At 35.0% G+C, this 27,921-nt stretch overlaps 1 protein-coding gene and 3 non-coding genes across 4 annotated transcripts; 2 read left to right on the top strand and 2 right to left on the bottom strand.

Moving 5' to 3' along the window:
• Window positions 1–397: 397 nt before the first annotated feature.
• Window positions 398–27,641, top strand: LOC118263062 (uncharacterized). Its single transcript, XM_035574833.2, has 8 exons — window positions 398–540; window positions 19,384–19,489; window positions 19,848–20,144; window positions 21,086–21,301; window positions 21,844–22,053; window positions 24,683–24,766; window positions 25,139–25,224; window positions 25,663–27,641. The coding sequence occupies exons 2-8, from the start codon at window positions 19,391–19,393 to the stop codon at window positions 25,796–25,798; spliced, it is 1,128 nt and encodes a 375-aa protein (XP_035430726.2). The 5' UTR covers window positions 398–540; window positions 19,384–19,390; the 3' UTR covers window positions 25,799–27,641.
• Trnat-cgu (transfer RNA threonine (anticodon CGU)) lies at window positions 17,983–18,054 on the top strand. Its single transcript has one exon. It is a non-coding gene; the product is annotated as a tRNA-Thr (tRNA).
• Trnas-aga (transfer RNA serine (anticodon AGA)) lies at window positions 19,531–19,612 on the bottom strand. Its single transcript has one exon. It is a non-coding gene; the product is annotated as a tRNA-Ser (tRNA).
• On the bottom strand, window positions 20,230–20,301 carry Trnat-cgu (transfer RNA threonine (anticodon CGU)). Its single transcript has one exon. It is a non-coding gene; the product is annotated as a tRNA-Thr (tRNA).
• Window positions 27,642–27,921: the final 280 nt, after the last annotated feature.

The following is a 27,921-nucleotide window of genomic DNA, read 5'->3' as shown; positions in this document are numbered from 1 at the left end:
TTTGGTATAGGTGGCTCAATACTACAACACTGAACCTTTTTATTGCATCGGGTAAAAAAGTACACGAATCACCGGATGATATGGAATGTGCAAACGATGTGCGATGCCCGCCTTTTAAAAAAGAATAGTATCTTTTAACATGGCTGGTGCAAAATAACAACGGTGTTGAAAAATAACAGACATGAAGTGATTACAGAAACATGCAAGAGCCAAGCTTAAATCATGAGAAAGAACCATGCTTAGGTATAAATGGTGTGGCTAAACTGGAGAGATGCCACGGCCAGTCTCCCAGAACACCACTGTGAAACAACGTTTGCATTGCCAGTCAATATTCCTTTTCAAAAAGCTCTTTAAAGCTCTCCAAAGCTCCCATCCGTATGTGACTGCAGAAAGCTAGTATAAAACGAGTACGGGTTGATGTTTCGCGTACTTGCTCCCCACAAGGTCAAGTGCGAGCGTCGAAGTCATTGCTCTGCGCGCGCACCGCATAGTTGCGCCTGCGCCGCGTCGCTATTAGTGCACGGTGTACCACGGAGAACGGTGAGTCGGAAAGCTGCAACTTATCTATTTTTTTTGGAATTTATTTTTAGATTTTTTTAATGATTAATTCAATTTTATTAATTTTTTTTTTTTGTTTGGTTTTTTATTGGCGATGTGAAGTGTTTATTAGCTTTTTTTGAAAAAAAAAACTTTTTTCGTATAGTTTTCTTTTTCATGCATGTTTTGTATACTTAAATAAATAGTGGTTTTAGTTTGTACTGGGAAGAAATATTTAGTACATTTGACTTATGTGATCAATTCGAGCTTTCAAAATAAACATCGATGGGAAAAGTTCGCTAACTTGAACAAAGGGATAGTGATGTAAACTTATACACCTTTATGTTTACGAACAAAGAAATTACATAGGAAATAAGTACACATTATAAGTAAAATCATTAGTCTGAAAACAATTAAATACTTAACTTTATTTTCAAAAAGATTTTTAACTTAGCTACCTGGCGTGTTTGTCATTACTTACATATAATACAAATTGTTTTGAAACAAAACAAAACTGAAAATCAACTGAAATACACATCGCTTTTCAATTATTTTTCTAACAACACATCTACTAACTTAAAAATACAACCAATATACCTATATATTCCATTCTTCTTAAAATAAACTCTTAAAACAAAAGACACGCGCCCTTAACCCATTCGTCGCGCACTGGGGACATTTTTGCACCCATGGTCGGTAGTAAAGCAAGCTAATTGTGAGTAAAACCCTCCAACCGGCTCCCGGGGTACATTAAGCCGGAGTTTATCGCTCCTTTATTTAGATTTTATTGTGCCGGCACTATACCAAATTATTAGGGTTGACTTATTAGTCAAAGGACGTTGAAGTCACAAGTTTTATTTACGTAAAAACAACGTCTTATGTTGTTGTTACATTAAAAACAACGTCTTACGTTGTTTGTAATGGGAATCATACGTTTCTCAGGATTAAAAGAAGCCTGTGTGATGTTCTAGTCTAGGGTGCTATATATCTTCATATTAGATTTCTTGATTTATTAATTCACCGATTAAAAATGTCTTCAGTCATCAATCAAGTTTGTTGACTTCTCAATTGTTGTATAAACTTCTTCAATGTCTCAAATGTTGAAACATCAACTTGTTGACTAGTACTTTAGAGGTCATTACGGTGCCGGAGCTGCTGACTACCTAGCGGGTTACCGGGGCTCAGGCTCCAAAAGCAGAAGAACCAACTGGGTGGTTTTTAGTCAGCAAGAGTCTGACACCCTCTCGTTTCACTCAAGGCGGGAGAGGTCATTGTATGATTTTCCCCATTAAAAAAGAGATCATTACACTCGCGTGTTTAATCGAACTTTTTTATTATTACCTAAGGGCAGACATTGTTCTATACATACTGCATTAAAACTTCTTCCAACATGTACCTAAGTAACATTTTGTCAGTCATTCCAATCTCATGATAATGTCGGCTAGCACGAACATCCATTTTTATAATTACTTACTCGATTAACAAATACATGTGAACTTTTTTAACTCTATACTTTTAAAGGTTTTCAATTCTCCTAAAACCAAGAGTACTAGGCAATGTTTTTTAGAAACTTCTTGTATTGTCTCTATTAGGCGTGGTTAATTTTATTAACCAATATGTTTTTGCCAAAGTTAATTGAAATTAGTTGCGTGTTTTATGTATGAAAGCGTAACAAACAAACAAACAAATCCACTTTCTATTTTTGTATCTTGTATCGAGGTATTGTTATTGCAAAAAAAATACTTTTAAACTATTTCATTAATAGTTTAGCAAACTTGAACTCGTCGTTAATTCCCGTGACAAAATATTTTTTGAATTTTAATTTCTAATAATAATATTTACCGCAGTTTATGAAAAATGATTCTAATTACATAAAGAATTGGGCCTTTTAGCCCCGAAGGGGTAAGCAGAGGTACTCATTACGGCATGTACCTATTGCCACTGTACAATGTACACCCACTATTCACCGTTTGTGTTGTACAAGTCCCATGTAATAGGGGTGAGCCTATTACTATATATTGGGGACAATTCCAGATTCCGGGCCAACTACTAAGTTCACTTTTACTAAGCATTAATTCTTACTTTAATAAATATTTAAATTCAATCTCAACCATAAAGTGCCTGAATTTTCTATTTCATATTTTTCTGACGTTGCCAATTATTCTATCTACTTCAGCAGGTAATTGAATGCACTCACATTTGCATTTGGCATTTCCATTTAAACGGACATGAAATTATATTACAGTTATAGCATGAAAGCTTCAGTCCATAAATCATATTATTTCATTCTCCGCATCAGCACAGACACTGTGAAAAATTTATGATATTTCCACTTGAGTGAAGGTTTAATTTAAAAGTTGATTTAAAATTTGAAATGCTTTTTTTTTATTTTGCTATGTGCTACGTGCATGCAACCTTGTTGGAACGTTTTGTTTTTAACCGACTTCTCAAAAAGGAGGAGGTTCTCAATTCGGCCAGTATGTTTTTTTCTATGTATGTGTGACACCGACTTTTAAACTAGCAGTGGATAGACACAGGCAATGAATAATAGTTTTTTTTATTTTGTTTAAGTTAAGGTTTTTTTAGAATTGAATTTTGTTAAACAGGTATCTTAGTAGTAACCTACCAATGATCTTATTTCAAAAACTAATAAAGATAAATTACGTATAAAACCTTAATAAAAAGCGTTGTTGAAAGTAAACTACAGTTCAATCCGCAGATCAAAAAAAACCAGATTAAAACAATACAATATTTTATGAATTACCTAAATAATACCGTGGTACTTGTACACACAGATATAAATGTATTCTTAAGGTACTACTGACAGCTGATGGAAGGTGTAATCGCAAAAAGCCCGAGAGCACATCACTAACACTAAAAAATATCCGTCCATTCATTCATCCGTTCATTCCTAAAGGTACATTTACACTGCCGGAAGCGAGCACAGATAATTACATCATTTTTTACTCGACAACTTCAATTAAGTCGATCTCGATACTTATCTTAGTTTCTCACTAACAAACTCACACAGTACCGTTGCCTTACAAATTGCTAAAAAAATCAACCACTAACAGCACATGAAGATATACTTTACTTTGTTATTGAAGTTTAAACTCTACCTCTTTTGTGTTAAGGTTGTAAATCTTTTGAGAGTATTTGCTTTCATAGGTTATCAACCACTAACAGCACATGAAGCTATACTTTACTTTGTTATTCAAGTTTAAACTCTACCTCTTTTGTGTTAAGGTTGTAAATCTTTTGAAGGTATTTGCTAAGTTTCAGGGCAGGTTAATGTGCTGTTTGAAATTATAACGTCTTTATAACACGACTAGTTCAAAGTCAGCACCTTTGAGATCGTTCTGAAGTAGATATGTACTGTGAGTAATTGAAGTGTTCGTGAATGGGGATTTATTCAGCGTGTTCTTATTTGAGTGGTTTGTTAGATTAATAGTCACTGCTGAGCAGGATATGTTGGGTTCTAACTCGGGGTATGTCTTTCAATTGCAAAATCCCTGTGAACTCAAATCAGGAAGGAGTCTACCCAGATTCCTTTAAATTGTTCCAAAAGAAATAAGCAGGTAGGATAATCATCTACTGATTTCTTCCGCCTTGGGTGAGGCGAGAGGGAGTGTCAGATTCTTACTGACTAAAAAACTCCCCGTTCCTACTCCTTTTTTCGTGCCGGAGCCCCGGTAACGCGTTAGCTAGTCCGCAGCTCAGGTGTTAAATAAACACTCACTTTACTCTTTTTGGAGTTTAAAATAAAATTAAAAACAATTAATATAAAATTAAAATACCCATTATTCAAAATTAAAACATAAAAGTTTCACGGTAAATAAACTTTTAACCACCTTTTTATCATTATAAATAATAAATTAACCAACAAAATAATAGTTTTGGCGAATAATATGCAAAGTAACGGGTGCTCACTTTGAATGAGTTACGTTATAATTTAAGTGCTAACTGTTAGTTGGGCCTACCGTTTCGCGCGTGTGAATAAGTAAACACACAACTGTATTTTACTTAAGTGAGGTCAGATCACTAAGTAGGTACTTACTGTAACTCTCTGTAACCGCCGATTTCAATTACTGATCTTATTTCTAACTGATTAAGATTTGTTTTTGACATTAATTCTATAGAATTTCTGTGAAAAATAAGATCGATCCATAGATTTTGGATTAAGATTGGTTATAACACAACTTAAGCGATTCGATTTTTAATTTATAATTATGTTTATTGGCTTACTTAAGTAACTATTAGAGCAGTGTGACGTAATCATCATCAGCCTATAAATGCCCACTGCTGAGCAAAGGCCTCTTCTCATACTGAGAAGGTTAGAGCATTAATCACGAACGTCGATCTCAAACTTATGTCGCAGCTCGATTATGTGATGTATCGATAGTGGGGAAGCCATTCATAAACATTAAGTTCCTTTTTTTTCAAACAAATCTCTTTTTTCTACCATCTCCTGTTTTCGGCGTTTGGAAGCATTCGTTTTACACCCTATATAAAACATTCTATAACAGCTATCCATTGCGACGTGAAAGACAAACAAACACATTTGTAGTTAATAGTAGTAAGTATATTTAATGGTTATTTAAACAAAATCCAAATCCATATATAATCAAATTGTTATATGGTTATATCATGTGAAAGGTGCTGTAACATTTGTAAGAAATCTGAACATAACAGTATGTAATCGTTAAGTTTTATTGATATTCCTACGATTCGATTCGATTAATTCATTAAAAAAGTATTGCCAAACTACTGTTATAAAAATATGATATGATTTTATATTGACTTAAGTTAAAACTAAGATTTACAACTTTAAAATAAAAATTATATAATTATAAGAAACATAAAAACTTAAAGCGTCGAATAAGCTTAAGAAAAACTAAGACTAAAATGTTTACAACTTAAAATTTAAAGAAACCTAATAAATAGGAAAATAAATAAAAACTAATTTAAAAAAATTGTCCTCATCGGAGTCGTAAAGTAGGGTGCCCAAAAGACATTGCCACATTAAATGGCAATGCTTAACCTTTGACTATTTTTTAACCAAATAATAAGTACACATCAATATTAATCGGTCCATCTTGGTAATCTGTAGGGGTTGGGCCATTCAAGTTATATATAGCAATTAGGCTCTATAACAACATTTTTATAATTTAAACACACTAGGTACGATAGATATTAAATCTTCACGTCTAAAATAATACACCCTCTAGATACCTCAACAAAAAAAGTGACAAAATCAACACTTCAATATAAAGAAGTACACCTCACATAACAAGTTGTGCTATTCAACCTATACACAGTCTTAAGTAAACACTACAAACTTGCGTCCACGACTGTATCTCTTGAGTGAATGTTAGTAAAGTTTATTCATGCACTCACACTGACAAATGTCTAGTACGTTACTGTAACAGTTATATTGCAACTTGCAACTTATTTATTGATTTAACGTTATATGGTCAGACCGTTACTTAGTAGACGAATGTCGGAGTTTATCTCAACTAATATTATTAACTAGCTTCTGCTAGCGACTTTGGTTCCGTGGGATAAAAAAGTCCTATGTGTTGTTCCAAACCATAATATATCTCTCTCGCCCTACCTAAGGTGAGAAAAGTCATTGCATAGTGATGAAAAAAAGTTTGTGGGTATAATTCAATTTTGAATAATGTCACCCTAACTTTAGTTGACTGAAGACACCAAAAAGGGATATTGGAACATGCAGCCTTTTAAGTACCTACTTGAAAATTCATTTAATAAATATTACTTTAAACTCTTGAACTAACCAGTATTACTACTTAACATAAGATTTCTATACCAAAAGCTGTTAAACATACCCATCGTCCAATAAACATTTGACAGTGACACTAATTGGCGGGGCTGCCATTATCGCTAGTGCTGCCATCTGGCAAGCGCAAAAACGCCTCTTTAAACGTGCTTAATAAGCTGGGTTGTAACTCATATCGGCATATAAACCTACTTAATGATTTATGATATCATTAATCATGCTGTAAAGATTATTATTATAAAGCAGTTATAATGTATTAGGCCTTCAGCACGATTCTATTAAGATCCCGATCAAGTTATATACGGTATATTCTATTAGCATGGATATCTGTATAATTGTTTGATGTCGTGGTGACCCGGAGGTTTAAGACCAGAGGTTTAAGCTCCTCATTCCTGAGGGTGCATGTTCGACACCTACCAACGGCAAGCACAAATGTGAGTTTTTCCGAGTTATGTGGTCATTAATGCTCAAACCATCGATGTGTGATTTGCTGATGATGATGCACAGAGCCACAGCCTATTACAGTCGATTCTTTGTTTTAAGGGTCGTGTTAGCCGTGGTAGCTCTATTCGCCACTAGATTAATAAGGCATTACAGACCAGATAATGGCCAGACTAACTTCGGAATCTACTACAGAAAATTTCAAATTTATCTTTAAAGCTTACTAAGGAATTGGTGTCAGGAAACCTCGCACAGCTGTGTCCACGCCCACGAAAACAAAAGGAGGCTGTCCCATAACTGTTCTCCACAGTATTTCATAGTTAATAACATATAATAATACACCTTAAACACATACAAACATGACCTATAATTATATAGCAACAATTAATTGTTTTAAGCCATGTTATTATTTTGTGTAGACATTTAAATTAACTATTTGGTTACTCTGTAATTTCTGTACACCTACGTAAATTTCATTTTTTGTTTTTTACTACCTCGATGGTCGAGTACGGCTGCTGGACAAGGGGTCTCGGGTTCGATTCCTAGGTCGGGCAAAGTATTACTGGGCTTTTTTCGGTTTTTCGTTAATGTCTCAGTAATAGCACTGACTAGAATTGTGCCCAGTATATGGCAATAAGCTCACCCCATCTGGTGAAAAATGAGTGTCCACTGTCCAGTGGCATCAAGTGACGTAATGTGCACCTCTGCCTACCTCTACGGCGATAAAAGGCGTGACGACGATACTAACGCGGAATATTTTGAAAATCCACATCAAAACTAATGGCAATAGAGACAGACCTCTAAACTCTATAGAGATCCAATTCCTTAAAGGTCTAAGATGTCAAACAGAAACTGGAAACGTAACACTGGAAGCTGACCCAGTAATATAATGGACTAATAACTGTTTAACTACCTAATAGATTTACCTAGGACCGTACTAAAAGGTTAGGTTTCGTAATTTGTAACAGTATAATGCGAAATTACGCTATAAATTCTACTGTTTTAATAGGAGAAATTAATACACCTCATTTATTAGTGTTTATGCTATTGAGCACAATAGACCACAGTCTTTAATCCTGGGGCCTTAGTCTGCTATTACAATTGTGTCAGAATGGTCGATCATTGGGCAGTGCGAGAGGGATGGAGCTATACAACCTACATAGCTCCGTCCCTCTTGCACTGCTCAGTGATCGAACATTCTGACACAATTGTAATAGCAGACTAAGGCCCCTGGGCTTTAGTCTTCTTATATAGGAAAGGTCACATTTGTCGAAGAACCGATGACCGTTGGGGTAAACGTGTTCTAGAGTGGAGACCGCGTCTAGGCAAGCGTAGTGTAGGGCGCCCTCCAGCTAGCTGGAGTGACGATATCCGCAAGGTGGCTGGTAGTGGTTGGATGCGTAGGGCTGAAGTTTGAGTTCAGTTGCGTGTCATTGGAGAGGTCTATGTCCAGCAGTGGACGAGAACAGGCTGATGATGATCATGATGATATAGGAAAGAAGGCCGAGAAAGATGCAAAGGAAATCCAATTAATTTATTTATTATTTACCGACTTCATAAAAAAGGTTCTTTGTTTTACCTGTATGTATGTATAGGAAAATATGGAATAGGTCGGCCTATTTCATAAATCGATTGACAAAGACGTAGAAATAGCTTTTAACTTTTTATTAGAAAATTCACATCCGTATCGTATAATATAAAATGCACATAAAATACGCTTTGAATGTACTCGAGACACCTCTTAAATATTATTGGTAATAAATATATCATAACTGTTTTATTTATATGAATAATTAAATCATATTCTACGGAAATTACATACAATTACTTTCATCAGTTAACTCGTTAAAATTATATTAATTCATTAATTATGTGCAATAAATATAATAGAATGATATAATTCTTATATGAATTGAAATAACATCACATAATATTCTTTAACGATCGTTAAAAATAATATAGTTATCATTGAATATATTACTTTGATGAAGCTTTTATTTAATAGCATTAAGAAATGTTAATTACGGTTCCGTACGTATTTAATTTGCATTCAATTTCTATTTTTAACCGACTTGCCTAAAAAGGAAGATGTTATTAATTTAGCCGGTATCACTTTTTACTAAAGTCGGTTTGTTTAAGTCGTTTTCAATATTAAGTAACTCATAGCACATCCACAGATACATGCAAAGACTGATGATGATTGTTGATGCAGCGAAAGAAGTGGTGGAATTGACGTTCTATTGTCTCTACCTACCTCCGTGGGAGACAGGCGTGAAGTGATGCATATATGTATGTAGCACATCTACATGTAATGCGTATCCAAAAAAGATTTGGACTTCAGGAAGCTTTACTTGGTTACTAGCTTTCCGCCCGCGGCTTCGCCCACGTGTAATTCGGTTATATATAGCGTTTTTTAATGATCTCGACAGGGTTTTTTCTTCCACAGGCTGAAATCTTGTTACAACTGGAATTAAATATAGCCTGTGTTACTCAGGGATGATGTAGCTTTCTAATGGTGAATGTTTGAAATCGATTCAGTAGTTTCGGAGTTTATCGATTACATGTGTAAACAAACAAACATATAAAAAAAATGGTAGTGTTAACACAAAATAGAGATTTAAAGGCGTGATGTTATTAATGTTATGCATGTATGTACATAATTATGTATGTTAAAGAGACGACTGAAAGTTGTCATACAAAGTCTTTTTTTAAGGATGAGAAATAATCAAATGACCTCTCCCGCTCTAGGTGGAACGGAAGGGAGTGTCAGACTTATACTGACTAAAACCCACCTCGTTCCTTCAGTTGCCCTTTGCGTTCCGGGGCCACGGTATCTCGTTAGAACTTTCCCGCAGCCCCGGCTCAGTTTATCCCGTTTCCCCCCTTGGGGGTTGACATTTCAAAAATCCCTTCTTAGTGCTCACTTATGTTACTAAAGGAACCTCTGTTCAAAATCTCAGACTCCTATACCGAGCGGTTTCGGCTGTGCGTTAATAAATCAGTCACCCAATCGCACCACCTAAATCACGATTGGAGGGTAGTTTTAAAAAACTTATAATGTCAAACATATTTACTTGCCTATGTACGTGTTCATGCCAAGTTTCAAGTTTATAAACCCAAGGAATAAGATTTTTCATAGAAACGTTTTTACCCCTTTTCCCCCCTTGGGGGTTGAATTTCCAAAAATCCTTTCTTAGTGCTCCCCTACATATCCCAAGGAACCTACATTCCAAATTTCAGCTGTCTACGACCAGTAGTTTCGACTGTGCGTTGTCTGTCAGTCAGTCACTCAGTAACGGAAGAGTTTTATACAGGGTGACTTTGAATTCGACGTATTCCTCTCGGGAGGTGATAATACAACTAATTTCCTACAAAAATAGCTCTGAGGTCCTTGGGCGGAAAGTGGCTAGTTTCTGAGATATTCAACATTTTTGGTTTTGGTAAAAATATCCCGAACGGATTACAAAAACATCAATAAATAAAAAAATACTGGTTGGATTTTAGTTAGTTTAGTTTTAATCAGTTGCCAATACATCAGTTATCATTTATAAATACCAATAATGGCAGAAATTTCATTCGTTTTAAAATAGCAAGTAATTTCCTATGAAATTTTGTTTTGTTTCACTAATTTGGTCAATAGATAACTGGATTTATTTCGAAAAAAATATATGACACTAAGCGTACAAACTATTAGAAAAACTTCCTTGGTTTATTAGCTATCCAGAAACGTAAAATTATTTACAATATTCCCAAAAACAAATGAATTAATTGATGATAAGTAGAGTGTAAAGAGAAAAGCGCAATTTCAAAAACATCTTAATTTGCAAAATTTTGTTCAAAATGATCTTGCCTACGACGAATACATGCCCGAACACACTTCCTTATCCCTATGACGTTCACTCTTGGGATGAATATGCGTCAAAAAGTTATTTCGTCGCTATGTTTTGGAGAAGAATTTCGATGCTCGGCCAATTCCCTCTGCATAAACAAGGGACTTCATGTAAAAATCAACCAGCTTTAGATTTTGGACATCGCGCTTGCCATGTAGTTGGACCCCCATGCCAATATAACGCCAGGGAACCAAGGTATCCAACCATTGCCTCACAGTAGTTCGATAGTGCGCTGGATAAACTATCACAATATCCATTATTAGCCACAAAAAGTCAACAAAATCCGAAAAAAGTAAACCATCGTTAGCGCATCGCGGTTTTAATTCGAATGTTTGCAGGGGTATCATAAATAATTATTTGATTGGACCCTACTTTACATCCAACAATTTAAATGGTGAGAATTATGAAAAAAAATTAAGGAATGTGCTAGGGTCATTGTTTTAAATTTGAATTTAGAAACAAGATGAATGAACTTATTCTACTTATTGAATTAATTTATTAATTTGATTGACGAATTTATTCCACATGACGATTGTCAAGTGCATTATCGAACTATTGTGCGGCAATGGTCGAAAACATTGATTCTCAGGCATTGGATTAGTAGGGCGGTCCAACTACATGGCATGCACAATGACCAGAACCTAACGCCGGTTGATTTTTACATGAATTCTCTTGTTTATACAGAAGGAATTGGCCGTGTATCGTAATTCTTCTCCGAAACATATTTGAAGATAATTACGAAATAAAACGCATATTCAGCCCAAGAGTGAACGTCATAGGGATAAGGAAGTGTGTTCGGGCATGTATTCGTCGTAGGGAAGATGATTTTGAACAAAATTTTGCAAATTAATATGTTTTTGAAATTGCGCTTTTCTCTTTACACTCTACTTATCATCAATTAATTCATTTGTTTTTGGGAATATTGTAAATAATTTTACGTTTCTGGGTAGCTAATAAACCAAGGAAGTTTTTCTAACAGTTTGTACGCTTAGTGTCATATATTTTTTTCGAAATAAATCCAGTTATCTATTGACCAAATTAGTGAAACAACACAAAATTTCATAGAAAATTACTTGCTATTTTAAAACGAATGATATTTCTGCCATTATTAGTATTTATAAATGATAACTGATGTATTGGCAACTGACTAAAACTAAAATAACTAAAATCCAACCAGTATTTTTTTATTTATTGATGTTTTTGTAATCCATTCGGGATATTTTTACCAAAACCAAAAATGTTGAATATCTCAGAAACTAGCCACTTTCCGCCCAAGGACCTCAGGGCTATTTTTGTAGGAAATTAGTTGTATTATCACCTCCCGAGAGGAATACGTCGAATTCAAAGTCACCCTGTATATGTACATTAATCTTCTACACACATTATTTTTAACTCAAACTGACAGACAACAGGAAAACAGGCTTACCACCCCTAGACCACGGTACTCTAAAAACTGACCAATCGGGTTATAGAAATAGTTAAGATGCGTCTGCGCCGGAAGCTTATTTTATACTTAATTGATTGATTCTAATGGATGTCGAGAGATTGCATAGATTACCGGTTTGCACATTCATAATTGATAAATTGCAGCAAAAAGTTATTTTAAAACTGGTTATTGCTAGAATCGTGGGATACATGCGTATTATGACTTCCAGCTCATTTCTAAGCAAAGTTAGTTCATAAAGTTCGCTCACTTATAGCAAGTTCTGTTCATCATCAACCGCTCGTGACGGTCTACTGTTCCATGGACCTCCCTAATATAGAATTAGAGTGATTTTCCACCAAAGATGTGCTATGCTACGTTGCTGTGGATGCGTTTGGCTTCTACCAATCATATTCATTGGCACACATAGCTTAGCACTGGTGGAAACGGACTCAGCTAAGCTATATAATACCAAAATTGTTTTCTGTTGATTTGTCTATCCATCCATACTTAATGAAGACCATAATAACACTTTGCCTCACCTGATGATCAGACCACAGATCTCGTGATCTACTGTCATTCACTTCTAACCAATCATTAAACAGTCGTTAGTGGTACCCAAGAGAAGAAATTATACTCTTGTTAGCCAAGCCATTTTTTGTTCCTCTGTCTTTATTATTGTTCGTCTTGTCATGAATCATCGCTCCAATTTTGAGGTAAACCTATAAGTTGAATCTAAAGTGTTGGATCTAGTTTTCATCTCAATTTTCACTTTTACATATTAAGTCCATATGTCTCAGTGATAATGAATATTCCATTTCTCTCGGTGAATTTATTGCAGGAGACAGAATGACGTAAGCCATTAAGCCTAAGGCACAACTGGGAGAAGCCCAGTCGCCAAGTACCACGGAAATTAGTCTATCTATAGTAAAACTAAGTGAATCCTATGTGTAAGGTGAACACTTGCTTCCTATAATAGGTACCTATGGCAAAAACGCCTAAACGAAATTTGTACCTCTTCACTTTCAAACTAGAATTCCCTAATAAACTTCGCTCGATATCATTTTACGTTACACTGCCTTCTCCATCCACGATTCACGTAGCACGTGATATTACCAATCCATATTCCAAAGCAATGAACTGTGAAGTTTCTTTATTGACTTTTTTGCGGTGATCCAAAATTATGGTTAGATAAAATTGTAATGATTGCTTGGCGTACCTCCAGTACTTTACCTGGGGCCGATAAATTACATGGTTAGAGATCCGTGATCTCGTTATTTATGTATTTGCGAGTATTTTTTATGGAGTAACGTCGGTCATTTTCGATCTTAAGTGGATTAACTTGGGATTAGATTGGATATTATTAGGTATGTGATGGGAATTGGTTCATTTCTTTTTTTTTGTTTTTGTAAACACGAGTACGAGTATTGGTGGTTTTTTGTTGTTGTATTTATAGTACTTTAAGGGATTAAAAGAAACTTTAAACTCCAATAGCTGGTTATAGAATTCATTTTTAATTGTATCATAGTCAATTTATATCCACGCAAAACATTTTGATTGGCAGTACTTTTAAAACTATCAATGCAAAATTCGACAATCATCAATCAAACCCAGCGATCATGTTCAATAACACAAAACAGTTAGTTTTGACAAAAAACAGCGCTATCATCATAATCAATTTACGATTCACCACGCTAAAACTAAATACATAATTATAATAGATAAAAATTTAAATTACTCTTGCCACAAAACAAGTGAATACCTAAGTATGGAAGTATAAAAAATCGATGATTGACTATCATATATTTTTTAAATTACATACTTATAGTGCTGGTCGGGTGAGGTCGTTGCTCCCGTGGCCTTGCCGACAGGTATGCGCATACGCAGCCCATCTGCCACTGTACTTGGGACTTGCGTAATGAGCATTTCTAAAAGCCAAGGCATTCATTTTACCTGGTTGATTAGTCGGAAATGAGGTTAGTCGCTGAGGAGTGATTTGCTTGCCGTTTTTGTTGGATTTCAATAGAGGTATACTGTTTCCTGCTTCAGCGATAAATAAACAATCTAACCAAAACTGAAAAAATGTAGGTACCTTGCTGTATAAAAAGATATTGATAAAATACCAAATAGATTTAAACTTGCTTCCTAGCCTTAGATTTGTCCATATTTCCTCAATCTGCACTAGTTAATGAGCGCATTAAAATAAAAAAGCTTTTGATTTTTGTGCTTTTGTCAATTATTTTATGCTATAATCAGGTAAACGAGCCGATGGGTCACCTGATGGTAAGCAATCGTCACCGTCCATAGACACCCGAAACACCAGAGGCGTTACAAATGCGTTGTCGGCCTTTTGAGGTTTAGGAAGATTGGGAAGGGGGTAATTGGGCCTCCGGTAACCTCACTCACACAACGAAGCCCAACGCAAGCGTTGTTTCACGTCAGTTTTCTGTGAGGCCGTGGAATCACTCCAGTTGAGCCGGCCCAATCATGCCGAAACATGGCTCTCCCACACTTAAACAACATGGTACAAAGACGTCAGTTTATATAGTGTACAAGCTGTTATACATATTATTCTTGTCCACCCAGTTACTTCTTAACTCCTTAGCTTCGAGTCTAAGCATCCGTTCAGTATTAACGTCAAAGATAAGATGATTATCTCTAGTATGATCGAGCAGGCGACACGAGTAACTGTACCTTCTTACTTGCATAATATTGCTTCGTAATCGTGTTCAAGTGGTAATGCATGACCCGAGCCTGAGTGCATGATGAGCATGTTCAGTTGAAGAATAAGTGCTTGCACTAACGGATGTTCTTAATAACATATCTGTTTTCTTTTTCTTTCTTATACTTAAACTAACTTTTTGCTCGCGGCTTCCCTCGTGTTAAGTACTCAGCAGTAGACTGTCAAAGACAGTTGCTTGACTTGACTTAAAGTCCTATGTCCCCTAGATAGGGCAGAGGGCGTCCACAGAGGTCCTCAATCTCATTCGGTCTTGAGCTTCCCGCTTCACCTCGCTCCACGTCATTCCGATACCCGCCGCTTCTGCTATCACTGTATGCCAAGGACGACCACAAAACAGCTGGTTTTAAAGAAAGAAAGAAAAAATGTTTATTTTACACCGTTTTGAAGACACGAAGTCAAAGTCAAAGCATTTATTTCAATTAATCCTTAATAAGGCACTTTTGAAACGTCAAATTGAATTGTCCGTCAGTCTGTCTGTCAGTGAAGCTGAAGAACACAATTTGTTTAGAAGACATAAAACTGCATTCGAACGAAAACCGACAAGCCGTTTATAAGCTACGACCCATAACACAAACATACATTTGACGGACTTATTAACTCGTTTGCCCAGTTGATTTACTCAGGATTAGAATCAAGATAGTTACCAATCGATAAGCTGATCACTCTTGATAAACGACCAGCTTATCAACAAGGTGCGACTAACTGTCAGTTCTCGTACTTGATCTTATGATAACGACTGCATTCACTGCATTTTTGCACAGTAGGCGTAGTGGCTGGATAACTGGCTGCTATGCAACGTAGGTACAATGGTGGTCACATGCGCCTGACCACCACTAAGTTAATGTTTTGCTTGCACCTGATGAGATCTGCTCTCTAGCCCCGCCCCATGACCTTGAATTGATGAATGAAGTAGGGTGGTGGGCCGTACCGCCGCCGGCGCAGGTAGCTGAACAACATTAAACGCACCACTGACTAAGGTATTACACGTGTTGCGTCACTAAGCTGCAACGTTATCACTTTTCTATTTAATGAATAAATCATGGGTTATGGCTTAACTTTTTTCGCATTAAAACATAAAAATGATCAGGCGGATCTGTCCTCCATTGTACGAGCGTTTGATTCCCACACGGACCAACTGTTTTATGGTCCACAAGTCCACATAACTATTGTTTTACCAGGTCTGGGTGTGAGAAAATTGCACATGTAGGTAGCCACTAGCGTAAACAGAAAATCATAATACATATTATCCACATTATGTTTAACCAACAATTTAACCTACATAATAAAATAAATCATATTATGTTGAATAGAAAATAAGTCCCACATTCTAATTTATTACCGACCTGTCTTTTACAAACAAAGCTAAATACATTACAATATCTATTAGAAAAGCTAATGAAACTCGACAACAATGTGGTCATAACTCTTGAAACCTAACATTAACACACTTTTGTCTCATCCCGGAAATCGAACTGAAACATGAACAAGTAATGTTTCCCGCCATCGCCATATCTGTCTTCAATAACTTGTGGTAATGTGCTTTACCGTAATCTTTTACAATAAGTTTCTGCCTACGGTATTGCCTGCGGTCCCAAAGGATACAATTAATATCGTATGTGTAGCCCTGTTCCAAATTTCATCCCGATCCCTTTAGTTATTTTGACGTGATTGAGTAAGAAATATACACACAAACACATTAAACTAAAAATCTTTTACATTTAATAGCGGTTCAATCTAATTTCGACGGTTAGCTTAAAGTGGTGCGCAAACCTAAAGAAAGAGCGACTATTGCAAGTTTACAAAATAAAGATAAATCTCAAATATTAGACAAAGCACAAAAAGACATAGCTAGGAGTTTCTGTGGTTAGATTCAGTATTACGAATCAGATTCATTCAAATTTAGTTAAGAGTTATAAATTACGTACGTATTCTGCTAATATTTTTTAATGACATTAATCACCGTCACCTTTATGTTTTTTAAGGTCTCTTATTGTGTTTAACGTGTTTAAAGAACATGTAACACGTATGTATTCTGCTAATATTTATACCATACACAATCAAATAATCATCGTCGCGTGTGTGTGTAAGAACACAAAATTCATTATTTTACTAAAATACCAAACACAATTTATTCACACACTGTATCACAAACGAGAGTTTGTTTCTTATCCATCGATAAAACATATTTTATATTCGACCATCACAATAATTAATACTCGACAACAAATACCTAGAACAAGCACAAAGCAAAATCCATTTATTCAATCAACAACAAATAAAAAACGCATAAATCCATATTTACAACGCAATAAAAACATATAAATGTGTTAGACAGCGCAGAGGAAACTGACACATCTCCGCCATTATGCGATGACCACACAAAAACACACAACGGTTATCTGTTAAACGGCTAACTGTAAATATGAAGCTTGCTATAAACTTAACACAAATAATAACTGACATTCCAACACTATCAGCGGCCGTAACTATTAAAACTTTTTTTATTGACGCCTCTGTACTCTGTATCGATGTAGTTCTATCCAGTTAAACTAGAGAATTGTAATTGCGTTTGCAGTTATTATTTATTAACTTAAACAATATATTGATAACGTTTTTCTTGTTAATAATTAGAGCAATAATGTGATTAAACAAATTCGGAAAACGTAGCGTTTATGAGAGATTGTTGGCAAGGTGACGGTGGTGTTGGCCTAGCACTTTTTTGCAAATCACAGAATACTACTTAAATACAAAGTATACAAAGCCGCAGATGAAAAGTTATACTGATGCATAAAACAAAATCTACGATTATGTCATCAAAAAATCTTTAAACATAAAGAAGTACCTAATACATACAATAAATATTGTTTTAATGGACTTATATTGTATGATCATCAAGATTAAGAGTGTATCAAATATTATCAGATCGATCTTAAGGAAGGGGCTTAAATACGAATTACTATAAATATAAATTTACCCAAACAAACAAACAGGTTAAGCTAAGTAAAACCGTTTAATTAGTTCAAATTACCACGTAGCTAACTATCACAAAGAAAAGTTTTATGAATCACTGTTTATGAATCACTCTGTACATTAGCTACTCTATGTCTACTTATAGGTAGGGGATCATAAGTATGGCACCAACATCATCGCCTCTTTAGCTCAGTGGTAGAGCACTGGTCTCGTAAACCAGGGGTCGTGAGTTCAATCCTCACAGGAGGCATCGCGTTACTTTGTTAGTTAAGTTTTGTATCTGTTTATATCTTATAATTTAAGGAGAAGAATATTAAAATTATTAAATTAATCTATTGGATAATTAATTTAAGAGTTACAGAGTAACCGTAACATGTTCGTTATACCTAAGTTCATTTTTAAGTAAAAACAAAAGATTTTGTTGCATTCAAAATTAATGTTTACATCAATAATTAATTTTAACATTGTCAATAACATATTTTACAGCTAGGTCCAATATTTTTGTATCAATAAGTCGACAAACATTGATTTTATGTTATTGATTAATAGTAAGAACATACCTATAAGGTCCCGAGCTGCTTTACATGACCTAGCTTGATTTAGCGTGGCCCCGGCTCTTCAGACTAGAAGTAAAGAAACGCAGTCGGGTGTTTTAGGTTTTTAATTTAAGTTTTTTATTAGTCACCAGTCTTGGACTGTGTCTCGTCTCCCCAAGGCGGGAGAAGTCATTGACTAATTATCCTCCCTCAAAAAACAAACTCGACCTTATAGCAAACCCATTTAGGTAGACGTTCCATAGTCTAACAGTAGACTGTCATGGACGGTTGATGTCAATACTAAAGACCTACTTACTTATGTACTTTCTTTAAAAGCTTCACATAAAATTCCCTTGCACAAGGCATTCTCATAAGTAATTGCAAAGAGAAATTACTAACCGGAAAATTACGTAAAGAATAAAAAACCTAACAGGAATACACTTCTCAAAAGTTCACCCGAGCGAAGCCGGGAGACTTGACTAGTGTAATTAGTTGTGTTATTATGTACATTTGCATAAGTGGCTAGGTTTAGGTATATGGTTGTTGCTTGCTTGCTTGGTTTACTATTTATTTGTTTTATGAATTGAAATATTAAAAATAGTAGCAGTAGAGTCTGGAATAAATTGTACCCAATATATGGCAATAGGTTCACCCCCTATTACATGGGTCTTGTAACACAAATGGTGAAAGTACATTGTATAATGGAATATAAGTATTAACTTAATGTATGCAAAACTCGACCAAAAATTGCCACATTAGCTTAATTGAAAGAAAAAAATTGCCGACTTTTTCGCCTACACATATCAATCTAAAAGTTTAGCCTTCTAAAAAATTAAACGTGTGATGAATACTTACCAGTTACCATACACTACTTACCATAGATATTGTACAAACACGAAAGAAAAAAAAAATTGGTAATAAGTAGAAGAAGTAAATTGGCAGCAAATGTAGTTAAAATTACCAAATAATAACCTATTCGTTTATGTTGTTGAGTATCCCACTTGCTTAATCAGCGCCTAATATTTATTTTTCTTTTTCCCCAGGTACAAGATGCGGACTCAAATATTTTTCTGTTTCCTATTTTGGGCGTCCGCTCAAGCCTTAGATAGTGCTGATAACAAATTCATGAAGGATTATGCCATGTTAAAGGTAAATAATAAAAAAAAAGAAAAAATATAACAAAAAGAATTCGCAGTCGGTAGGATTCGAACCTACGCTCCCAGAGGGAATCTGATTTCTAGTCAGACGCCTTAACCGCTCGGCCACGACTGCTCGTGTGTAATGAACCGAAATAGCGGTATACACTCAAACATTTGTAAATCTGATTATTAAATTAATAATGTAATGATTTTTATGCAACTATTCAGTTGATCTTGTCTAACACTATGTATTTATGAGATTAGCTTAAGTTACATTTTTGTACAAATTGAAAATAAATATATGTATTTTTGTTTGTTATAAAATATGCTCAAAATAAAAATTTCATTTGTATTTATTATTTTCACAGATCTATGAAAGCTGCTTCGGCACTCAGCTTTTGAAACAAATAACCAAAGAACTAAAAGACGCATACGCGAAATGTTCAACAGCGCCACCTATGAAGGAACCACTGAACTCACACATACCACCATTGTTCCTAAGTAAACTACCGCCCGGATTCTCCATGGACCCGAACTCGCAAACCATCACAAAACCGCTAGGTGGCGCTATGCACAATAAAGATGACGAAGGAAATATTCAAGATCAAGGACCTACACCACAAAAACAAACAATGGGCGGTGTATTAACTTTCAGGCCACACGGGGTAAATATTAGTAAATTTTATTGAAAAAAATATAGAAAAATGTAAAAAAATAAAACAAAATAGAAAACAACAAAAAGTAACGCAATGCCTCCTGTGAGGATTGAACTCACGACCCCTGGTTTACGAGACCAGTGCTCTACCACTGAGCTAAAGAGGCGATGATGAAGGTCGCGAAATATTCGGTCGTTAGCTTAGTTAATATATCTAAACATGGTTTTTTTATTTCTATTAAGTTCTTAAATAATATTTTGTTCTACTGAAATCATTTTGTATATAAAAAATAATTTAAGTGTACTTTGAACAATTTTAGTACAATTAATATTTTAATTGTGTACTTAGAATTAATCGAAAACTTACACTGTAGGTACATTTACATTTAAAGTTAAGTACATTTTTTTTACTCATTAATTAATTATTAGTAAATATAATTTTATTTTGTCAAATACAGTTAATTATCTAGCCTCTTACATTGATAAGAACAAACATTACATAACAATAATATACATAGGTACTGATAACACGCATTGGGCCGTTGAACCTAATCTACATAAAAATACGGAAAATGAATTTAGGATATCCTTATTTTAACCACCAAACTATTAATATAGGAAAAATATGACAAAAAATCTCAATTATCTCTGTTTCCGTAACTATATATTTTGACAACACACATACCTACATTCCCACATAGATAGGTTATAGCATTTTTTAATGCGAAGTTGGAGATGGGTCTCAGCTACAAAAGAGCTTACTATTACCACTTAGCTTCACTAGAGGACTGACCGACAGAAAGCCATTTTTGATACATATTTCAATATTTGCTTTGAAGTTCAAAACCTCATCCTGGTCTATTTAAAATAAATCATTTTGATATTGACTTTAACAGTCCGAACTATGAATGATGATGATGATGACTATTAAAACCCATGTTCTTTTTCCAGGGTCCATTCCCACAACCCCAGTCAGCGATACCACCGTACGTGGTACCAACACAGTTCCGTCCATACAGTGCCAACCCTTACTATCAGATGCCCTACAACGCGCCCGTGTTCTACCCCCCCAACTTGCCGTACAACCCTTATTTTGCACAGCAACAGTACCAGCAACCCTTCTTCCAACAACAACAGCAACCCTTCTTTGGCAATAGTCGGATGTCGGTAAGTTATGTTGTATTCGGATTTTTATACTACACAATACAATATTATACTACTACTAAATATACTAATTTATCTATAATATGTACTACCGTGTATTGGTACTGTTACACATGGTCTAAAATAGCATGCTAAAAACCGTTCTATGGTGTATACTCATGTTTTCTTTTATTAGTATTAGTATTTACTTTTCGCCATTATTAAGTTTTGTAAATCTCATTAACACCAGCGATCCCATTAAATTTGGAAAAAAGATAATTCAATAACGACATCCCTATCTGCATTCATCTGACACCACTTTGAATACCAAAGTCAACTAACTTATACTAGTACTTTTTTTTGATGACGGGGTGAAACCTTCAAAAGGCGCCTAGCTTTCTGGGCATAAAAGACTAGGAAGTGTGGGATTTTTACCTCACTAAACCACCCTCAGCACCTGTAAGGGGCACCGGGTCATCCCCTAGCTAACCTACTTACTTGTGATTGTTATCGAAAACTGACATTAAAACGATATACAATTTAAATCTTCTTTCCATTTTCTTCAGCGCCACCTCGGCCTCCGTGCCCGCCTCGGCATGAGCGCACGTGCACAAGCCAGCCAGAACGTGACCTGTGTGATGCAAGAGCTGGGCTACATCGACAGCAATATGGAGCCCAACTACGAGCAGATCACTCAGAGGATCAGCAACCTGCCTGTCTCTGGCGAGCTGAAGAATGACATACAAGAGGGATTACAGTTCTGCCAGAAGTTTTCGGTGAGTCTGTTGAACTAAATATAAATTCTGCAGTTATAAGTAATGGTTCTACGCTAGAGCGAGAGGTCCGGATACAAAACCCACTATTTGATTGTGCCATCACTTTTGAGGTGATCTAAGGAAGTATATCAACAGTTTCCTACATGGTCCGCTACGCATTTGTGATGTGCATAGCGGTGCATTTGTGGTGTTGCAGATGTACTAAGACTAGAGACCGTTTACTACTTGGCGGGTTCTAAGCTTTGTTGCAGCACAAATACTTGCATAGTCTTCTGTACCCTTAGTATGAGTCTGTTTTACGCAGCGGCGGCCTTACCCATTGCGAGGCTCCGGGCGGCAGGTCTTTGCGAGGCCCTTTGTCCTTCGTAAAAAGTATGTGATGCGAAAGTAGGTCTGGTTGTTTGGTTTAGGTACTTGTTATGTTTGACGAGAAATACTAAAGTTATATAAATAAATAATTTTTTTTGTTTTAAAAGATTTTACTTTGAAAGATTTGCAAAATTAACAAATACAGAGATGATACATTTTAAAATTGATGTTTGCGACTTTTCCTAAGACTAAAATTTTTAATTAAAACAGAATAATCTAACGAATGAGCTACGTCATTTTCGATGGAAAGAATAGCAAGGGCTGAAAGCCGATCTTGTGTCATCGAATTCCTCAAATATGTTTTAATGATTTTAAGCCTCGAAAAACTCCTTTCAGCAGACGCAACTGTAACAGGTGTGGTGGCAATAATTCTCAGGACTATTTCGATAGTGGGGTAAACTTCGGTTATTTTTTTTTATTATGTATTTCAGCACCGAGATAATGTCGTCGTTTCCTTCATACACACGAATGAACATATTCAGTTCTTCGTACAATTTAAGTCCATCAATATCACATGATTCTCCTACTGTCATAGATATTTGCAAGTCGCTGCATCGTTTCAAAAGTTCACTATCATATTCACTATCATAAAGGTAACCTAACCAAATAAGGCCTACCTTATTTTTATTACCGCCTAGCTCGTAGGTTTAAAATGACAATGGGCTGATAATTTCAAAATCTTATATTTATTTATTAAACTTTGTAATAATGGAATTAAAATGGCTTTAGTAACAAAAATTTTAATTTTGTAAACACAAATAACTAAAGTGTCACTTTGGCCTTATTGGGAACCCTATGTCTTAATAAGGCCTCAATAAAAACTAGTAAGTATTCAACTTCTTAATTATAACAAAACTTTGTCAATGCTTATAATAAATGTAATGAGATCTTATTAATAAATTTTGGTCATTATACATCAGGCTAAACGAGTTTCTCATCATGTAATACCCAAGTAACATCTTTGAAGTCATCGGTACCCCAGCATCAGTCAAACGAATGAGAATAACTTCTTGTTCTGTAGCCAATTCAGCGACCGACCTAGCTTTCGTGTAGTGGAAACCACTCTTTAGATGATGCGTACTTCTTTGGAAGTTATATCTGGCTGCAGCAGCCTACCGGGTAAAACAGGGTGCATAAAATTCGAAGGGTGAATAGATACTATGAAGAATTTCCCGATATCCATTCACCCCTTTTCTGCATCTTTTTACCCCGTTTACCCCTTTCTACCATTTTAACAGCGTTTTCCATCTTTTGCTAAATGCATTGGCTTTCTTTTTGACAGAAGCTGGTGATCCGTTTTCTATGAAATTAATGAAAAACAACTATGCCATAATAAGGCCTACACGTTTTTTTTGTAGGCTTTATTAGGGCATGACACATAGGTAAACAAAACAACGATTATATGAAATACACCGATATTATAGCTATTTCACTTATGTGAGGAGATGGCTAAATATATAATTGTCATACAGACAAAACACGGCACGTCGTATACTGATAAATATAAAAATACTTAGAGTTTACGTTGGCCGAATTTTATAAAAACAAAAATGCGCTCCACGTCTTGATTGTTTTCGACTGCAGGTTCCACCATAATCGCGGCACGGGTTGCTTCTACAAACTTTGGCGACCATTTGACATCGGGAAGAGGGAAATTTTCAAAATGGGCTTTATTGGGGCATAGGCCTTATTTGGTTAGGTTACTATACATGAAACCAAATATGCTCTCATGGTGTTTAAGTGCCTCAAACCTAGGATGACAGTTTGCGCGCACGTTGTCGACAATAACATAAAAATAGTTTATTTTGAAAATCTCTTCCGCATTCAATTCATGAACTGTAATTTTGCAACAAATGCGTTGGAAATACACTGCCAAGACATTATTGTAAAATTAAAGCTGTTTTAGTAATTTTAATGGAATTAGTTAAGTAACTAACTTTATTTTAATTTACCGCTATGTTATAACCTGAATAAGTAATTAAGGATCAAAATAAAAAGTTTTAAAAAATCTATATTTTTATAAATTTGCTTGGGTTGTGTAGCGCGAGGCCCTTGCAAGAGCGAGGCCCCGGGCGATTGCCCTGTTCGCCACCCCCTAAGGCCGCCTCTGGTTTTACGTTTAAGTATTCGAAACGACACCGCGTTAGGCGTTCTGATTGGCCGGCTCGAATAAACCAACCAATCAGAGCACCAAACTCGTACTAAGGTTACTGATATCTACCAATGAAATGTCTTCTTCTAACAAGCTCCTTCGTTCCAGCAATGTGTACCAGAAGACAAGCGTGACATCGTGCCGCGTCCTCAGGAGCAGATCAGAGCCATCTTCTTCTTCCGTTGCTACAAGGTACCTCATACTTTTACTTCAAGCTTTCTTCTTGTCTTAAGAAGAATTATGTCATTGAATATTATAATACCATTATACATAACTCACATGAAACCACAACTAGGATTACTAGTCCACAGAAGTAAATGTATTTATACAACTAAATATTTCAAAGAAAATATTTTAGTTAAAAATATTTTACAGAGAATAATTGTACTTCTGGCTTACCTACTAGGCCTATTACACTTATTATTTGTATTTCGTCAGCCAGGATGATAACTAGTAACCAGTCAAGATGATAACAAATATGTGGTTTAAATTAAGTAATAAGAGGTTTCTCCATACGATACATACATATTATATTTATCATTTTATTTGTTTGTCTGTTTCCAGCACAAGAAGCTGGAGGCTTGCATCATGAAGGACATCAATGAGCATTTCAACAAGGAGTACATGTTCGACTCCGACACCGATTTTGCGTAAGTTACCATCAACCTATACTTTGTAGTAGAAGTAATGTAGTAGAAGTACATTCCTACTTTTATTGTAGAGATCTATACTTAATAATAATTGAAAGCTGAAGAGTTTATTTGCTTTATTGAACGCGACAATCTTCAGAACTATACCTTCGCCAGAACGCTTGATAGACAGCTAAATTAACACTCGTTATATTTCTAATGTTAGCAAGAATGCTAACGCAGAGTTTGTTTGCTTGATTGTACGTGCTAGTGTTCAAAACTACTGGTCTTTTGCCAGAACGCTAGATAGAAAGCATGCTAAAAGCACTTATTGGGAGTAAATCCTCAAGTTTATTAGCACCGTAAAGCATACAATATGCTGTTATGAAACAGCATATTGTATGCTGTGTAAACTTTTATTGTAGAAATTAAATAATTATTTTTCTTTTTCCCTCATAGCCTCTCCCGATCAGCTCGCTCAATCCGCGACGTCCCTCTTCGTGACCCAAGCATCGAAGCCTTGGAGGAGATGGAGGTATACCTGTATGACTACCTCAGTGGAGGTGGCGGGTTCGATTTCGACCTGTACATTTAAACTGAGCCTTTAGTACGTAGATCTAGTTCAGTCATTCTTTAGTTCTAATGTGACGTCATAACTATTTAAGATTTTATAAGTTATTTTATAATTTTTTACTGACTAGCTGTTTTATATAAGTACTGGACGTAACTTGGAAGAAATGTTTCTCTGTTTACTAAGAATATGCAAGGTGTAGCCCAGGAATGGCGAACCATAGGCACGGTAAAAAATATTTAGTTCACGGCAAAATGTAAAACTATGATTTCTCGTATAAACCGGCGATGCATTTGTGTTGTGTCTAGTATCACAGGTGTATTTAGACTGCGGTGACAGCTCACCATCAGTACCTTTAGTACGAGATTGTTATACATTGAACGAAAACTCGGATTAGTTGGTTCATTCGCAGCGGCCAATCAGAGCGCTGAACGAGCTCTCGTTTCGATTTAGTTACACGTAAAACAAACTCGTACAGTAGGTAGGTACAGTCTCTCGCCTACTGTAAACGTTTTTGCTACTTATTGGGAGTGAGAAATATAAACAGTAAAAAATATTTCATTGTATTTCTACAACTCCAATACACATTTTTTTCAAAGTAACTGACATGTCGATGTGTACCTAAAGGTTCGCCATCCCTAATGTAGCCTATAGGCGCATAGTAACATGTCCTAATACCTTATAATAAAAAGAAAAAAAAACCTAGAATTTATGTAATGGTATGCTACTAATCTATTCTACTCGTACGAATACTCAGTACCTCTCTACGAATTTTGAATTATCATTTCAAGTATTTTTGAACTTTAAAATTAATTAATCGAGGTATACGAATACTTATAATTAGGTTTAATTTAATAAAATATCAGCTAAAGATAGGAATGATACATTTTGGTGCTCAATAATACTCATAAATTAATGATTTTTTCTACTTTTAATGTTAATTTATACTTATAAGATTTAAATTATAAGTTTTTTTTAAACAATGCTCAAAGTATGGTTGCCAATAAATACGTACTTTTTATTTTTATACATTTAATACTCTAAGAAAAAAAAGACTACATTTTTCATTAATATTGTAATTTCATTCAATTATTCGCCCGCCATCAGACGCATTTAATATTTATTTTAATAATAAATTCAATCGACTAGTTTTAAGATTTTATAGAATATAGATCTTTGGCATAGGGAAAACCGGGGTGTTTGCTACTGTCTTAATAGAAAAAATAAATATATAAGTAACAAAACTGAGAAAAATACTCAAAAAAATTAGTATAGGTATATATTGATATATCTATACCATAAGGACCCATCCATATCCATAGCTACAAATGTACAATAGCCAGCAGATCAACCTACCCCGATCTGTCAATTTTAATCATTAGATTTTCGACTTTTAAATTTTAATCATTGAATATGTAATGTCAGAAAAGGATAGAATGATCTGCTGGTTTTGTGCAATCAACATAAAAATATTAATTGACTTTCAATTACCGTATTCAATACGTTTTTAGTAGAGAAATAGACTGTATATTAATTTTATAAGAGCTTTATTATTTTGGTAGCAAACTAAAAGTTCTTGTCACTTAGGCTTGCTAGACCACGCCTTTTTGATGACGACTCATTAATTTATAAGGTAAAAATAAAAAAAAACAACTGTCATTTACATTTTTCTGTCATCCATGTTTTTATTTTTCATTTCATGTGTTAAGTAATGGTGTTTTTCCTTTGAGATTGACTCGCAAAAGAATGCTGCATTTACTAGTTTTAAGGTTATTTTAATTTAGGTTAATTTAATTTAAGTTAGTTTTAATATTTTTTGTAATGTATAATGAGAACGACAACTGATTAAATAAAGGATAATAAATAATATTGTTTAATTGTTTCCCATGACAGTGCATAATAGTTTACAAATATACCCAAAACGATAACTATATGTATATTCAGCAGTAGACGTCTCTCGGCTGATGATGTTGATGATTCCCAAAACTTTACTCGCCAAAATAATCGAATTTTATACCGTCTGGGAAAACCTCTTATGACTTAATTTAAACCAGATATTTGTTATCATATTGTCTGACAATGTACGAAAGAGGCCCAGTAGCCAAAAAGCTCTTTAAGCTAATTTGAACACTCACAAATACGGCATT

This window comes from Spodoptera frugiperda, chromosome 12, assembly GCF_023101765.2.
Source record: "Spodoptera frugiperda isolate SF20-4 chromosome 12, AGI-APGP_CSIRO_Sfru_2.0, whole genome shotgun sequence".
NCBI classification, from domain to species: Eukaryota; Metazoa; Arthropoda; class Insecta; order Lepidoptera; family Noctuidae; genus Spodoptera; species Spodoptera frugiperda.
Note: the sequence above shows the minus strand (reverse complement) of the source record. Positions and strands in the feature narration are given on the sequence as shown.